Source organism: Antedon mediterranea, chromosome 3 (assembly GCF_964355755.1).
Source record: "Antedon mediterranea chromosome 3, ecAntMedi1.1, whole genome shotgun sequence".
Lineage (NCBI taxonomy): Eukaryota > Metazoa > Echinodermata > Crinoidea > Comatulida > Antedonidae > Antedon > Antedon mediterranea.
The window spans coordinates 11,605,923-11,623,380 of NC_092672.1; the positions used below are offsets into that span (position 1 = coordinate 11,605,923).

The following is a 17,458-nucleotide window of genomic DNA, read 5'->3' on the forward strand; positions in this document are numbered from 1 at the left end:
ATGAACTAACGCCCCCTCCCCATCCAAGCTCAAATATACGATCACAACCAGACAAATTATTTGGTTAAAAAAGAACTTAGGCCCGTCCAAAAACTCTCTCTGGTGGACAAACTGCATATTAGGCCTATATCTTTAGGCCTATATTAAAACAAACTGCATTTCTCTGCTATTTTTAAACGGACATTCAAAAACGGTACGATGTATAGTCAAGACTCATAATTTTAACCGTCTGGAAGTAGGCCTATCACATTAAAAGAAATTAAATGTATATCATATTTTTTTCGGTGACAGAATATTGTAATTTAATAAACTGTCTCTTTAGTGGATAGTTGGGATATCTTTTACGTTATAACAAATATTGGCACGTTTTTGGGCGATGAAATCAACGGCTTATCTGATGTTTATGTATCATAACGTACCTGTTGCCTGTTATAATTTGTAATTGATCCATATAAATGTAAATATAAATTAATGTAAAGATGCCCTTAAAAGCTCTTTCTGGCGGACACTGTTACAGTTACACACGATGTAGGCATATCCATTGACACCATGCCCCCTCCTACCCCCTCCGTTTAACATATTATTGACCAAACATGAACTCCCCCCCCCCCTCCCAATCCAAGTCCGTTTTCCTTTGTAAAAATAATAATAAACAATTAAACATAATGTCACATGGGCCTAAAACAACTTAAGATTAAACAATAATTATAATTATAGATAAAATTCGGAGAGCTATATAGGCTAGGGTGCAAGATAATAATAATAACAATATTTAATAATAATAATGAATAATCATAGGCTTATAATGAGTTATATATGAGTATGAGTTTATGAATAACCCTTCATCAATGCATGTGAGAGTACTTGACAAAACTGTCGGGATATCTAAAATGTTAACTAAGCTAAAATATTCTGTATCTCCCAAAACATGCGTAAATTTCGTAGGAGCATGCAACGTATTATTGTTGTAATTCAATAGGGGGTTTACTCTGTTACGGGATACTAAAATTGTAGAACAGTGTAACTGTACCACTAACAGAGAGATTTTAAAATCTTTGGTCGTATTACTTACTCTTTCATTATTATTACTGTATTATTATTTCTGTAGAAATAGCGCCCTCTGTTGCCAATATTTTCTAATTCGTCAATGTTTAAAAAAAACACAATAGACAATTGTAAAAGGTCATTTATTAATTAAAAAGAACAAAAAACTACACACAGTATATCAAATACCAGTATAAGTAATACCAATACGAGTAATTGACGGTCTACCACACTGTAGATACAATAATTACCCACTGTAAAATGGAATCGCCGGGCTATTGTACTAGTTACAGTAATTACCCACTGTAAAATGGAATCGTCGGGCAATTTGACAAGGTACCGGTTGGCGGACACAAACTCCCTCTAGTAGACATACCGCATGGCGGACAGTCTGCAGCAACATGCAATTGAAAATAACTGTACACACAAAACACACGTGTCTGCTCTTCTTGCTCTCGGTGGTCGTATCGGATTCCTAACCTACACTTCTGCCCTCTTGTCTTTTCTAGGGTTCTAGGGCTAGCCTAGCTATAAGCTGAGATAAAAACAGAACAAAGAAAAATGGGTAGATCTTCAAAAGATAAACGTGATATTTATTATCGTCTTGCTAAAGAAGAAGGTTGGAGAGCTAGAAGTGCATTTAAATTATTGCAAATTAACGAAGACTTCGATATATTTTCAGGTAAGTTTTACTCCATCCATGTCCATACATATGGCATGTATCGGGATCCAGTCAAGTCGCCCCATCGCAAAGTCGCCCCATACAAAGTCGCCCAATACAAAGTCGCCCCATCGCAAAGTCGCCCCAAAACAAAGTCGCCCCGGCACAGTCGCCCCATTACAAAGTCGCCCCATCGCAAAGTCGCCCCATCGCAAAGTCGCCCCAACGCAAAGTCGCCCCATCGCAAAGTCGCCCCATCGCAAAGTCGCCCCATCGCAAAGTCGCCCACGGTTTTATTTCGGAAGTGCCGCCGCTAGTAGTAGTACGCTGTTTTAATCATATAGCGGTTGCGTTTGATATCGATTGCGTTGTTACTTTGGTCGCGCTAAAGGTCGTATACATTATAATGTTTATCCTATTAATATATACATAATTTGTGTTTTAATTTTTATTTTACAGGTTTTAATGGAGTGATGTGCTTTTTAAAAATCATTAAAAAATAGTCCCTTGTTTGAAAGTTCTAAAAAGATTTCGAAAAGATTATCCCTGATTTATAGTTTCGAAAATAATTTAATATGATTTTAAAATTAGTTACCAGAGCCACAATTACGAATCTTTCTTCAACCTACGCGTGGATACCAGCTCATTTTTTAGGATAATATAATAAGTGTATAAATAGTAGGCCTTCGTATATTTACAGTAGTTAAAACAATAACAGCGTTGTAAGACAATAAATGTTATATATAGGCTACTTATTGATCATTTTGCATTTATTGACAACTTATGTGTCTATAGTTATTTAATTTTAATTATGACTTGAAGAAATAAAAAAAGGGGGATTTCTTCGCCGATATGATCGTTTTACACATGCAGGTATTTTAGTAAAATTAAAACGCTACATTTTGACCATGGAAAAACCATCGTACAGTATGATTATCGTGTGCGTGTTTTTTTTAAAAGGGGAATCCCCGACGGGCAGCAGAAAGACGTAGCAGCTGTGAGAAGGAAACAGATACGAGAAGGAGCAGCTCCGATTGGTTTCAGAGAATGTTTCAGATTGCGAGTCGCTTTTTATTCAACAGCAGAATGATCATTTTACTGAAGAAATTCTTTTCAACCCTTTTTGTAATAGAACATTCTAATTATCAATGTATCATGCCTAATAAATATCCTCATATCGGGTGTTTATTTAATTTTAATAAACAAGACAGTGAAGAGGCACGGAATTACGTACACGGACGTACGACGAATACACACATGCACGTCATCATTTACGACATATAGTGGCGATATGATGCAATTTTATAATGGATATAATGATGGGATTGCATTTCCAGGCTTATAATCAATGTTCATTGTAATACTATGTATATAATAGTAAACTGAATGTTTATAAATAAATTGTTTTACCTAATTTGTTGCATATAAAAATAAAAGACACAGACGTAGCCTACGTTCCCTATAAAATATTTCACATTTAAATTTATGTACTGTTAAATGACATTATGCTGAATAATAGGCTTACTATAATCTTAAACTATGTTTACAAATTGTCATTTTTAAGGCACACATCTTTCTCTCATCATAGACCTCAGTGTAAAATAAAAACAAAAATCAATTATTAATATAGGCCTAATAATAATAAATATTCATCGACCAAAGTAAAAATAATCTAGATCGTATAACATCATTTTATCGCGACCAAAATTAAACGCCACCGATTTCGAACGCGACTGATATCATCGTAAAACTCCGACGGGGTTTCCCCATCTGCAGATGGTGCGTTGTAGTGCGACAACGGCGGAGTAATTACGGGGGGTTTCCCTCTGGTGAGAGCTAGCACGTTAGTGCGACCGCGGAGTGATTAGTTGGGGGCTTCCTCTCTGATGATTGGGGAGCGTGCCGATCGTGTGACCTGAGACTACATGGCGGGGCTTCCCCTTTTATGCCTACACGTTCCGTGTTATTTTGTGTATCATTGCGACATTTTACGCACTTTTAAACTATTTTTTAACGTTTTGGGGCGACTTTGCGATGGGGCGACTTTGTGTTGGGGCGACTTTGCGATGGGGCGACTTTGCGTTGGGGCGACTTTGCGATGGGGCGACTTTGCAATGGGGCGACTGTGTCAGGGCGACTTTGTTTTGGGGCGACTTTGCGATGGGGCGACTGTGTATGGGGCGACTTTGTATGGGGCGACTTTGCGATGGGGCGACTTGACTAGCATCCCATGTATCATGCGGCATGGTCCTGCATGGTAAGCCTAACCTGGTCCTAGGCCTCGGCCTAGTTAGGCTAGCCTAGGCCGGTCCTACTACTAGGTAGCCTAAAGCCTATTTTAGACTTTAATTAATAGCCTGCAGACAGGTTAGTTTAGCTAGCTAGGCCTACAACTACATTCTAAAAAGGCTAGGCCTAGCCTAGTAGAAGATAGTAGAGTAGTAGTAGTACTAGGCCTAGTAAGTAGTAGGTAGTACTACTAGCCTAGTAGGTTGAATAGGCTCGGCCTACCTAGTAGGCCTAGTAGTACTACTATATATGGCTCGGGCTCAGTATATTAGCAACATTAGGAAATGAAAATTCTCAAAAACAAATGTTGACGAAACATTTTATAATTGTTACTAAACTAAAGTGCAACATCTATATTTACTTCTCTGTTATTTTCCTCACATAATATTTATCAATGTAAAATTGTCAACAAAATGAATGATTGCAACTGGAATCGTGGTTGTAACCTACGTTACATGTTTTATTTTCGACTTTCAATGTAAACGATTATAAAGGCAACAATATTATATTTCTATGAATATGAAACTATAAAATAGTGTATGTAATCAAACAAAAACATGTATAATAACTTACATATTGTTACATTCACTAATACATATTGTATTTTATAGTTTATACTTTATTAACATCTATAATAAAATGAGTCGTCAATCAAAGGTTGTTGTTGATTTCTTGTATGTCCGCATACATTCCTGTCTTAAATTCACATAAATTAACACTCATTATTGTACTCTATTAAATAGTCATATGACAAAACTGGTGTTATCTTTCTTAGAAAATGTATACTGTGTTACAATTGAGTAACGTAAATTACGTATTCAGTAACGTAAATTACTGAATTGAAAGATGAATTCGTCATCAAAATAGTTAAATAAAAACAACATTTGTAACTTTTAACAATAAACCTCATTGGTATTTTAGATCATTGCCATCACTTTAGTAGGCAAACAGATTATATGTTTCATTAAATCATCCCTTTTTTTTATCTTCTATTAATTCAATGCATATTTTATATGTATAATATATATTTATTCATAAAAACTCTCATATGAAAATGTAAATTAGTGAATTTTATAATGCTAGTGTACATACTATTGTTTTGGTTAATATGATTATTATTATTTATTATAATTCTGTGAACTTTACAGTTGCTTGGCCTAATGCTTATATCAGTCTCAACTTTCTTAGTAACGTAAGTTACATTTCCTTTAATGTTTCAATTAATTGATTTGATTGCTTCATCGGGGCTTGTGATTGTGATCACACCTAGAGATTTTAATACGTTTAACTGAAGGGCAAAGTTCTGATGTTTTTGGCAAAGACTTGTGTTTCTTGCTGTGAATTTGACAAGTTTAATATTAGCATTTCTTTGTCGGATTTTCTTAAACGAGGAAAAAGAAACCTTCCGTTGCTCGGGATTTTCACTTTTGTACTTGGCAAACAAGTTCATCATGTAATCATTGAGGTATCTTATCTGGCGTTTTTCTTTGGTAGAAGATGTTTTGCAGGCATCTCGTTTTCCTGGCATCATCCTGGAGTTGTCATCTCTTTCCATGAAGCCTAATACTTCATTATGAAGAACTCCCCACGCCTTTTTTACATACTTCGCAGCTGTGATTCCTTGCTTTTTCGTCTTGGATAGGTTACGTTGACCAAGGCCCGACTCCCTTGAAACACGCGCGATTAACCTGTATTTCTTGATTATCTTTCCAGATAGAACATTGCTAATCATTCTTCTGGCCTTCTGCCCTTGATTTATCTCTGTGCTCTCTCTTATTTCATCGAGCAGTGCATGTGAAAGCAGGAGTTGTTTTTTCAACCCTTTGGGTACTGATCTTGGTGACATACCTAGAAAATTGGAAATTACATCAATACTAAATTAAGTACGGTTTAGAATATTTAAATATTATCTCAATTGATATGTTCAGGAAGATAATGGTTTAAGCGGCATGTAATGGGCAGAAAAAGAAAATACGTATATTCACATCACCATACACGACATGGAACAAGTTATCAATTATAAGGCCTTGAGTACATTTTGTGGATATTTGCTCTATATTATAAATAGCCAATATTATCATTATTAATAATAATTATGCGTGAATAAAACAGTACATTCATTCGTGACCTACCTGCATTTCGTAAATCCTGATTTGCTTTCGATCTTGGAGAGTCAGTACTACTCATGGACGAGTCATGACTGGTAGATGGGATGCAATTCTTATTTACTTTCTTCAAAGCTCTTTCATAGCGCTTGTTTATGGTTTTTTTTTGTATGGTCATTTTCTGTAACTCCAAATTTAATTTTTCGATGCGACGATGGGCTCGACTTAGTGCTCTGCCAACACGTTTTCGAGTAGAAATACGTCTCTTAAACGACATCTTGATGCGTAGAGGAGAAGTTGGTGAAACCACATCGGAAGATATGGCTGAATCATCATTACTACTACTAGGTTCGTCAGCTTCTTCTGGGTGTTGTACTTGTAGTTGGGCTTGAACTTGCTTCACGTACCTTCAATGTTTCTGTACTCTTCTTTTCACCGTCGCTCTCCGTGCATTTCTATCTCTTGTTGTAAGTTCTGCTGACGGAACATAGTATTTCATTGCACGTCTTGCTTCTGCTTGCAAGTACTCTGCTCCTCGCTTCTCTTTTTGTCGTTCCCGATACGCTGCCTGAATCTCGGCTCGTGACTTTACCATTATCACCAGTGTCACCTAGTGTTTAACAAAATGTATTAGTATTAAATCGAAATAAACAAATAGTAAACTATATTTTTACACTTTAAATAACCATAATGTAAAAAAATACATTGACTTTGTATGTAGTAAATTATGTAACTTACGTTACCATGAACTTACTATTAATACTTGTGAGTATCGATATTACAATGAAACAAGATGTATCCAGGTACATGACATACGTTTGACAATGAATATTCATAAACATATATACACAGATATTATCTTAATATCATTGCTATGTTCGGTAATGTTACAACAACATAGACATACAACATCAATGTGAAACTTACGTTACCATAGTATCAAGGGCAAAGAAACTTCCCATAAAATAACCCTAAATAAAATCAACTCCGGTTGGAGGTAATGTTCATTATTGCCTGTATAATATAACTTAAATTATTTGAATATACTGAGTAGAAAAAAAACAAGACGTCTTAGAAATGAGGTATATAAAATGGTAACCTACGTTACATGTAGTGTAATTTACGTTACGTTGTTGCCTATACTAGCTTACTAGTGTAAATTGTACAATGTAATAACATACTTGCATATCTGTCTAATTTCCTAAATTATAAACATTAGGAAAGTTGTTCTAAATGATCTTTAGTGAATTAAGCATTTGAATACTTACTAAAATATACTCGAAAATCTGATATATGACGAATAAACTATGAAATTGTGAAGAAGTATTTATAAAAACGTGGTCAAAATTGCCGCTGTCTGCCGAATCACGTGGTTAAAACTTTTTATTGTTTCAGAGGGCGTTTTCTTGATCATAAGAATATCTGTATTCCTTAGAAATGTCCACAATATTAAAGCTCATCAGTAACAATATATATGGTAACGTAAGTTACCATAACGTAAATTTCAAATGAACTTCAAAGGCTCAAATAATTAAATCTTAAAACAACAACAAAATAATCAGTTTAAAATTAAACTTGACGTAACTAATCTTATAAATTATTATAACATGTGTGTACACAAACCGGATCCTAAGAAGAAATGGGGTAACGTAGGTTACATCGCTTAACCAATCGTTTTTCATTAACACTTTCCAGGCAATTTTATAACGTATTTACATTATATTTCATCCGCGCAAGCAATATAATCGTTATCAAGAGTACAAATCACATATAATACGAAGAAAAACACTTTTATAGGTAATTATTAATTGATATTTAATGCATTTTTTAAAGTCTGTAACGTAAGTTACGTCATTTGTGCGACATATTTAATTGAAGAATTTTTTTAAATAAAACTCATTTTTTGTCAAAATTTCACTTACATGCATTAAACGTATAGGTAAGGCTTCAAAATATACAGTATTTACAATGATAAATGGGATTATATTTAATTTTTACACTAGTGAATATTATGAAATTGGCCGGCGACAGGCGGTTTTGTGTCATATCATGAAGTTTAAAGTGACATTATTTTTTAAGGGCAAGGATTTTCAAAATGAAACTTGGCCAATACAAAGAATAACGTTTCCTGTACCGTCATAACGCTTTAAATCACACTTTTAGTGCATAGTTTTAAATATATACAGTAACACAGTAATTATAGGCGACATTGGTTTTTCATATTCGTGTTGGTATAGTGAGCCTGAGCCATATACCTATATATGGTAGGCCTATATAGGATAGGGATCTACTAGATAAGCTAGTGGACTAGAGTAGAGAGCATTCGACTCGGGGACATTTCACCTTTTTTGTATACGTCATTGTTGTTGCAGAAAACTCTCCCTAGTCTAAGCCCTCTAAGCACTGGGATCCAATGTAGTAGAGAGGAATATGGCCGTCGGTCTAAAGAAGAACTGAAGGAGGAACAAAACAATACAGTGAACGCCCATCCAAACTTGAAGTTTCTGCATCTGAACATTGGAAACCAGCAGTTAATGCACCAGTCATCAGCCTTATGCACTTATCAATTGTATGACCCACTATACGACCCCCGGGAGAGGTGCGTCATGGGTGCGTCATTTACAAATAATTACTGACGCAAGGGTGCGTCAAAAAACCTAGATGGTACGTCACATCAATGAACAAGGTGTGTCAATGTCCGTCACTTTACCACCCACCATATCATAAACAACATGGTCACAGTGCATCAAAATAGGTGCGTCATGGTCACCTAAAGGTAAGTCACATTTTTGACGCACAGGTGCGTCATGGTATTCAAAGGTATGACGCACATCGGACAAATGACGCACCTCTCCCGGGGGTCATATAGTGGGTCATACAATTGACAAGTGCATTATTATTTCGTAGAACGAGAGTACTGCAGACTTTGGCTACTGCTGATGCTGGCTAAGTTGTGCAGTCTCAATTTGATTGATCAGGAACACTAGCTTGAACCACCAACGGATGGCCTGGAAAATACCAGCCGGCCCGGTTGTGTCATTGTAATGCAAAGATAGAACACTAATTTGAGTTTGGCACCTAAAATTTTCCATTTTTAGGCCCTGGCCCCTATTTAAAATGAGGCACAGTTGTGAAGTGGGCCTAAAGTGGCTCTTGGCAATGTTGGCTCAATTGATTGATCAGGAACATTAGGTTAAATCACCAACAAATGGCCTAGGGAAGACCGAATTTTGGTGGTGGTGTGACGTTGCGTTGATAGTGGGGAAGAACAGTGAACAACCATCCAAATTTTAAGCTTCTGGATCTGAGTGTTGGAAGCCAGCGGTTGCCCCAGTCATGGTTGCCCCAGTCATGGTTCTCCCAGTCATGGTTCCCCTCAACTGTTTATATTACAACTGTCAGATATCTGGCACATGGAACGAGTAGAGCAAATGGAAAGTGAACTTCAGCCTGTAGAGGCAACACGGCAGATTGCCTTATTTTGGCGATCCCACTACATTCCCCACTAATTTAATTGTGAAATCAGCGCTCTGATGGCTCCTGGCCACTTCTAATGCTGGCTCAGCTGTGCAGTGGGCCGTTAAGAGTGGCCCCTGGCTACTGCTAATGCTAGCTCAGCTGTGTAGTAGCCCTAAGAGTGGCTACTGCTAATGCTAGCTCAGCTGTGCAGTGGGCCTAAGAGAGTGGCTCGTGGCTCCTGCTAATGCTGGCTCATCTGTGCAGTGGGCCTAAGAGTGGCTACTGCTGATGCTGCTCAGCTGTGCAGTGGGCCTAAGAGAGTGGCTCGTGGCTACTGCTAATGCTGGCTCATCTGTGCAGTGGGCCTAAGAGTGGCTACTGCTGATGCTGCTCAGCTGTGCAGTGGGCCTAAGAGAGTGGCTCCTGGCTACTGCTGATGCTGGCTCAATTTGATTTCAGGAACATTGGGTTGAACAACCGATGATTGTCAAGAATGTATACTTTTCCCTGCAGTGGCACTGTTATGGACGTTTCAGTACTTAAGGTCATAATCTTGTTTCATCCACTTCTGGGTTTGGTTGAGTGTCTTCCTTCCTGGTGACTCCATGAGCATCGCAAATGCTTTCACTACTGTATTTCAGCATCACACAGTTGGTGCTTCCCCATCGGACAGTGGATCGGTATTGCCCGAACATAAGGTTGTCTGAAAGGTTGACTCCTCATTCTTACACCTGAAACAGCTCACCTCCCAGAACTTCATCAGATGCATTGCCATTCAGAATGAATTTGTCCATCCCATTCGGCAAGTCGAGGAGAGAGATTGGATCCCAGTGAAATTGGTCACTTCACAGACGTGTAGCTTGTCTATCAAACTTCCCAATGAACTCTTTAATATTAATTACCAGCTCTAAGAACAGTTGAACTTCAGTGCATTTACTTTGTACAAGCACTATACAGATCAGATGATAATTATGTATGTACATTTTCATATTGTAGCAGACAAAAGCTTGGATGTGGTAGCACTATAATATGGAAACATCAACGGAGATGTATATTTATTATACAATTTTAGATAAACAGTGTGGTGGTGATTAAAACATTTTGCTATACCTGTTTGTATTCATAATAGAATAATGCACTTGTCAATTGTATGACCCACTATACGACCCCCGGGAGGGGTGCGTCATGGGTGCGTCATTTACAAATAATTACTGACGCAGGGGTGCGTCAAAAAACCTAGATGGTACGTCATATCAATAGACAAGGTGTGTCAATGTCCGTCACTTTACCACCCACCATATCATAAACAACATGGTAACAGTGTGTCAAAATGGGTGCGTCATGGTCACCTAAGGTAAGTCACATTTTTGACGCACGGGTGGTATTCAATGGTATGACGCACATCGGACAAATGACGCACCTCTCCCGAGGGTCGTATAGTGGGTCATACAATTGACAAGTGCATAATATAATTGTATCAAAGATCTTTAGTTAGAGCGAAATATTTGGTTGTGTTAAGTACTGTATGGTTACAACGAATATTTTTTTCCTATATTTGTAGGTGTTACTAGAGCTGTTGATTTATGTGCAGCACCTGGGAGCTGGAGCCAAGTTTTAAGTCGTAAACTACGGTAAACATTACACAGGCACTATTATTTATTGTACCAACTTAACTCACACTCGCAACACCGGAATATGTTTGGTCCAGCCTAATACGTTTGGTCTTCCAGAAATGTTTGAATTTTATTTTAATGGTAGAAATCAAATTTAAGACCATTACTTAGCAGAGTTTCTGGAATTGATAGAATTGAATATACGGTAAATCAAATTTGTGACCATTTAAAATTTCATGCTTTGGCAGAATTTCTGGTATTGAGAGAGTCGACTGAAAATCAAATATGTGAGCATTTAGACCTCATGAAAATCTGTATTGGGAGAATCGACTATACTGTATTTCAATTTGTTTGCCTTGTGCTAAGAAGTCACACTTGGATATTAACTTAGCGTTCAACCTATGCTCCTATTATTTTCCTATGTATACAGATGTATTGTCCCTTTGACTAATTCCCCAAAAATTTTTTTAACAGATTTCGACAAAAAGTGGATCATTTTGAAGCAGCATAATTGTTATTAACTTTCACCAAAAATTAGTAAAAAAAATTTAACTGAAATAGAGACATTTTTTTTGTTAAAAACATGTTTGGCTACGCTGTATGCATAATCATAACATTTCCTCGCGATCTGTTTGAAAACACCTTCTCAATCGTGACAAGTTGTAAACAATCTTCATTAGCACCATACATAATGCATATTCATGGTTTGAAATCTTTGTTTACTTTCGCTAGCGACGATTTTCCAGACAAAATGTAATCAAATTAATTTACCTGTTAATTACGTAGACTTGTTGTTTTTGGCTTGAATTTTTGACTTAAAGTGAACAACTTTAATATTACTGTGATATGGCCAATTTAAATTTAGAATATTTTGACCTTCATTTTTGTGTGTTTCAAGGGACAATACATCTTAACAAGTAATACAAGCTAACCATTAAATATTAACCATCACCATATTAACATTTTGTAAATGGTTTTCATGATGAGTTAACATTTTTGGTTTTTCTAGTCACATATTTTATACTGCATAATGAATTAATTTTACTAATAAATAGTGCAAAAGAAGAGACCAGAGACCAGGTAAAGATTGTTGCAGTAGATCTGCAAGCAATGGCTCCATTACCAGGTGTTACACAGCTACAAGGTGACATTACAAAGGTACTGCTCAGAACTAATTAAAAATCAGTACATTAATGGGCAGTTTTACATTGAATGATTACAAATTCTTGTAAACCTTGTATAATTATTTAGTGATAATTTTAAGATTCAGAAAAAATCTGTGCTACTGGTGTAACTCTATAAATAGAATATATGTCACTCTCCTAAGTGAGGCGTTCATAGAGAGACCTTGTTGGTTGAATAGAGACTGTTAAGGAAGAGACAATTGTTGATATCAAATAAACCTGTAATTATTGTTTAACTACTTTTAGTAACTGGCTTTATCTGCTAATAATGTTACACATTTACACTGGTGTCATAATTGTCTGACTATCTATATGCTTGGTTCCCACTTAAACTCAACACAACATTCAAAACGCACAACACACACAAAGTGAGTTGACGAATCACATAGACAATTTGGATGATTCATGTCGTGATTGGTCAAATCACTTAAAGACCAGTTGTATCCTTGAGTTGAGTCGAAGTGAGAACCGAGCTTTAGATTTGAGCTGCTTCGGGATATTGAGTGCTTAAAATACACATATATTTTCTGTTTGCATACAGGTGTCAACAGCCAATGAAATTGTCAGTCATTTTGAAGGAGAGAAAGCAGATCTAGTGGTCTGTGATGGAGCCCCCGATGGTAAGACCAACTATTATAAATTATTATGTAACACCTAAATAAATTCCTGTCATTTGATTGGACGATTGTGGGTCAACATGGCGTGCAATAGTACGGACTATTAAACGCTGTCGCTATTCACCTCATGCCATTATTTGTACCATTACACTCATAAACATTCATTACTTGTATATTATTACATTGCTGTAAAGTAATGATGGAAACAAGCATAAAGCTGTGTTTTTCATAATTACAGATAATACTAATAATAAACTCACAATATTTACAATTTCCATTATAGTAACAGGACTTCATGATATAGATGAATACATACAAGCGCAGCTGCTTCTGGCTGTAAGTACAAATAACTTATTGTGAGACAAGGATAGCACTATTATAATACAGTACAATTATTAAAGACAACTTCCCCTAACAACAAGACACCAGAATGATGTTCTGTGTGAAAAGATCATATTTAAAATGCGAAAACCAGATAAATTTTCAGGAGAACAAGGTTTTTGCAAGCCTGTTGCTGATCATCAGTGAAATATTTTCAGTATACAGTAGGAGCCCCTCGTTTGGGACACCCTGCATGGAACATCCCTATTTCTATGTTTTTTCTTAAAACAAATGATAATAAATGATACTTGACTTGACTTGATTATTAAGAAAGAAACTTCATATGAACTGTGTCCAACCCCTTTCAGGGTTGAATGTAAAATTAGGTATTGTTATTTACTATACAGTAAAAAAAAATTATAATGATAAACAGGGGATATAATGTAATAAAGAAAAATAATTATATATTTGTTTTTATTTATTTTTTTATAGGCTTTGAACATTACAACACATGTTTTGAAATCTGATGGTACATTCGTTGCCAAAGTAAGATCTGTACAACAATCATTTGAATCCATAACCATGCGTAATTATATAGATTCTTGATTAGCCCAACCTGCCATATGGTAGCAAATTCATGTAAAGTGACTTTTAAAGTGGAAAAAGTTTGATTGAAATATTTAACAGTTCGTAAACTAAACTAGAAATGTAAATGAGTTTGTCCTATACTTTGTAATCAACATTTACCTTTTTTTTATAGATTTTTCGTGGTAAAGATGTCACTTTGCTATATTCTCAGTTAAAGATATTCTTTCCAACAGTGACTGTTTCAAAGCCAAGAAGTAGTAGAAACTCAAGTATAGGTACAGTGTGATGTAAACATGTTCTTTGAGTGGAGTTTATTTCATAAATCAAGATCTGTAATATTAGTACTGTAGTAATAAAGATAATCATTATAGTTAATACTAGTTAATTTTGTTTTTGTTTGCTTAGTTATTGTTTAGTTATTCATCTTTTTATTTTTCTATAATGTTCTGCATTGTTTGCTGGACCGCACCGCATATTGTGAGTGCCACTGATACAAAGGTGTATATGGTCAACAAATAAATGAATAAATTATAATGCATACCAATTGTTTTTGCAGAATCCTTTGTGGTCTGTCAGGGCTACTCGCCACCAAAAGGCTATGTACCTAACATGTCAAATCCACTGCTGGACCAGCACTATGGTAAATTTTCTTCTTACTACAGCGTGATGTCTTCGTTATAAGACAGTTCTCCCAGAGGGCCCAGTAAAGGACCATGAACAGTTCCTCTACCTCTACTCCTTGTGAATATTGTAACAAGTTCTTTATCATGCACATGTTCAATTTACTGTATGTATAATGAACCAACAGCTTTAGGTTCCATCCAAAAGATGAAGCAATGATAGTAAAGTATCTTACCCAAGGATACATACTATACAATATGGCACTTGAACACATGCCCCTCACATACATACCCCTATTACGCCACTCCATTCTTGCAATTTACTTTACATTTCTGATGTTCTTAGATGTTGACTTCAACTCACTAACAGGGGTAAATCGTGTCATTGTACCCTTTCTTGCTTGTGGAGACCTCAGTGCTTATGATTCAGACAAGAATTATCCTCTAGAAGTAAGTTATTTCAGGTTTTAACTAACGCGAAACAAATCAACTACTTATGTTTGTATTGATACAGTTTTCAGTAGAAGTGTAAATCTAAAACACTATATCATATAATGTGCATGTATAAGTGCACATATTGATCTGCACATGTTCAAGTATTACAACAATAATGTACATTGAGAATCTTATTTCTAATAATTAACATCAAACAAAATGGATGAAAGAATACTTATTACTTACTTATTTTTAAATCAACAATAAAAAGAGTTTTTCATCACTAATTCCATATCTAATGCAAATAAAAAGTCTATTCAGACTTTTTTAAAATGTTGTGTACTACATAATGTATGTGCGATACATTACTGTATATCTTGCATATCTTCCATATTGAATAAAATAAAAAAAAAATAATTCAACCTTTTGCAAGTACTGTACTATAAATGCTGCCATACAAATTAATAGAATGATGACATCCGTTTAAATTTAAGGTATTTCCTTTTCATTGCAGCTTGAACATGGGGCTGGCTACAAGTATTTACCACCAACCCAGTCCCCAATCAACCCACCCTATCAAACAGCTTGCAAATTAAAGAAATCGGATCAGTTAGCAAAACAGGATGTGGCTGGTGCTTCTACTACACAAGAAGAATCAGACTTAGCTGCTGCTACTAGTGATAAAGAAGAGGCAATAGTACAACCAATGACTTGATGATGATGATGACCCTGATGGATGATGACCCTGATGAGTGCCGATGAATCAGACTTACTGCTGCTACTAGTGATAAAGAAGAGGCAATAGTACAACCAATGAGTTGATGATGATGATGACCCTGATGGATGATGACCCTGATGAGTGCCGATGAATCAGACTTAGCTGCTGCTACTAAGTGATAAAGAAGAGGCAATAGTACAACCAATGACTTGATGATATGATGACCCTGATTGAGTGCAAAGACAATGTATATTCCTTATGGCCAGGAATCGATGTGGTTATGTTTTCACGGTGCGCAATAAAAAATTACACAGTCTACGCACGATTTAACGAAATCACGTTTGTAATCATATCTTCACAAGCATGAATCACAACTAAATAAAATTTGGGACTAATAAATTTCAGGGCATAAATCATCATATGGCAATACAATTACGTGCGTAGGGCATGTAAAGCATGCGTACACACGCTTAAAATTTTCCAAATTGTCAAAATTTATTTTCGATGAAATAAGAATACGTTTCAGGCAATTTTAAGCGTTTAAAAAATTGCCATGAGTGCGCAGATTTTTGCATGTGTACTGCGCGTTGAATGTTAATACGCACTCTTTTTGCCCGATTTCTGTTTTCTTGACTTACTTTTCAACTCAAATTTCGTTATACGAGCACGTCAAAAGTGACAGGCTACGCACGTGTAAATTATAAAAATATAGGCTAAATGTTTTTAAACATTTTTAAACATGTTCAGCAATTTCAGTTGGTCGATTGGTAAACACTAACTTGAGCACGTGACTGCAGCCATCTTATATGGCCTTGTTTTGACACATAAAAGTTTGATAGTGTAGACAAAGCGTTACTACTACTGTATTTATTCTATGTTGGAATGGAAAGTTTAATTAGGTTCTTTACTTTAACGATTCTTATTTTATTTAAAGATGCAGCGAGTTTGATGCTTGTAATAGTTGCCTTCTCTCCTTTTGTTTGCATGAATGTTGAGGTTGTTTTTTAATGTATTTGAGCTGTTAATGACATATTCTGGCCGCGAGTTCCATTTATTAATTGCTCTGACGTAAACAAAATTATCTCTCCCGATAGTATTATGTTTTTTTTAATGAGAGAGTGTCCTCTAGTTGTGTACCGTCTTTGAGTGAAAAATGAATTTTCCTTGATATTTTCTATACCATGGATGGTTTTGAACATTTCGATAAGACCACATCTACTTCGTCCTTCTCCAGAGGTGTTGGTAAATGTAGCTTTGTTAGTCATAATTTAGCGGGAAGATTCTTTTAATAGTTTTGACACAAGTTTGATTTCTGAAGTATTCATGACATTTTATTTTGAATAAATCATACAAAAGCTGTATCATTATTATTGGATTTTGCCACAATTATGTTTGATTTCACCTTTTAAACGCTAATTTTGATACAGAATATTAAAACTATGTGTAATATACAATAAAGAAATAATGTGTGTATGTATTGAAAACATATCTCATAATGCAAAGCGCGTGTTTGGCTACTCTGTGTATGGATAATCATAAAACGTCTTCGCGATCTGTGTGAAAACACCTTTTCAACCGTGACGAGTTGCAAACAATCCTAATTAACATGCATAATGCATACTCTTGGTTTGAAATCTTTGTTTACTTTCGCTCTTGACAATTTTCAAGATGAACTGTGTTAAAGTGAAAACTTAAATATTACTTTGATATGGCCAATTTAAATTTAAAATATTTTGAGCTTCATTTTTTTTGTTTCAAGGGACAATACATCTTTAAGTAATATAGACATAATTCTTTTAAGACT

The 17,458-nt window shown here is 35.7% G+C and overlaps 2 protein-coding genes across 4 annotated transcripts; one reads left to right on the forward strand and one right to left on the reverse strand.

The window, feature by feature from the left end:
* Positions 1–1,481: 1,481 nt before the first annotated feature.
* On the forward strand, positions 1,482–17,128 carry LOC140044887 (tRNA (cytidine(32)/guanosine(34)-2'-O)-methyltransferase-like). Of its 3 annotated transcripts, none has more exons than XM_072089582.1 (10): positions 1,482–1,726; positions 11,120–11,189; positions 12,227–12,329; positions 12,897–12,975; positions 13,256–13,308; positions 13,786–13,839; positions 14,054–14,156; positions 14,438–14,521; positions 14,848–14,951; positions 15,451–17,128. In XM_072089582.1, exons 1-10 carry the CDS (start codon positions 1,606–1,608, stop codon positions 15,649–15,651), a joined length of 972 nt encoding a protein of 323 aa, XP_071945683.1. In that variant the 5' UTR covers positions 1,482–1,605; the 3' UTR covers positions 15,652–17,128. The 3 variants fall into 3 exon arrangements, with proteins under 3 accessions (XP_071945683.1, XP_071945685.1, XP_071945684.1); XM_072089584.1 differs by lacking the exon at positions 1,482–1,726 and adding an exon at positions 3,935–3,962; XM_072089583.1 differs by lacking the exon at positions 1,482–1,726 and adding an exon at positions 10,094–10,645.
* Positions 5,083–6,228, reverse strand: LOC140043573 (uncharacterized). Its single transcript, XM_072088094.1, has 2 exons — positions 6,127–6,228; positions 5,083–5,842 (listed from the first exon to the last, which is right to left on the reverse strand). Exons 1-2 carry the CDS (start codon positions 6,179–6,181, stop codon positions 5,211–5,213), a joined length of 687 nt encoding a protein of 228 aa, XP_071944195.1. The 5' UTR covers positions 6,182–6,228; the 3' UTR covers positions 5,083–5,210.
* Positions 17,129–17,458: the final 330 nt, after the last annotated feature.

Coding starts and splice junctions, on each gene's coding strand:
- LOC140044887 (XM_072089582.1), top strand. CDS start 1,606: ATGGGTAGATCTTCAAAAGATAAACGTGATATTTATTATCGTCTTGCT. Junction 1,727..11,119: donor AGACTTCGATATATTTTCAG/GTAAGTTTTACT, acceptor CTATATTTGTAG/GTGTTACTAGAGCTGTTGAT. Junction 11,190..12,226: donor GTTTTAAGTCGTAAACTACG/GTAAACATTACA, acceptor ACTAATAAATAG/TGCAAAAGAAGAGACCAGAG.
- LOC140043573 (XM_072088094.1), bottom strand. CDS start 6,181: ATGAGTAGTACTGACTCTCCAAGATCGAAAGCAAATCAGGATTTACGA. Junction 5,843..6,126: donor TCAGGATTTACGAAATGCAG/GTAGGTCACGAA, acceptor CCAATTTTCTAG/GTATGTCACCAAGATCAGTA.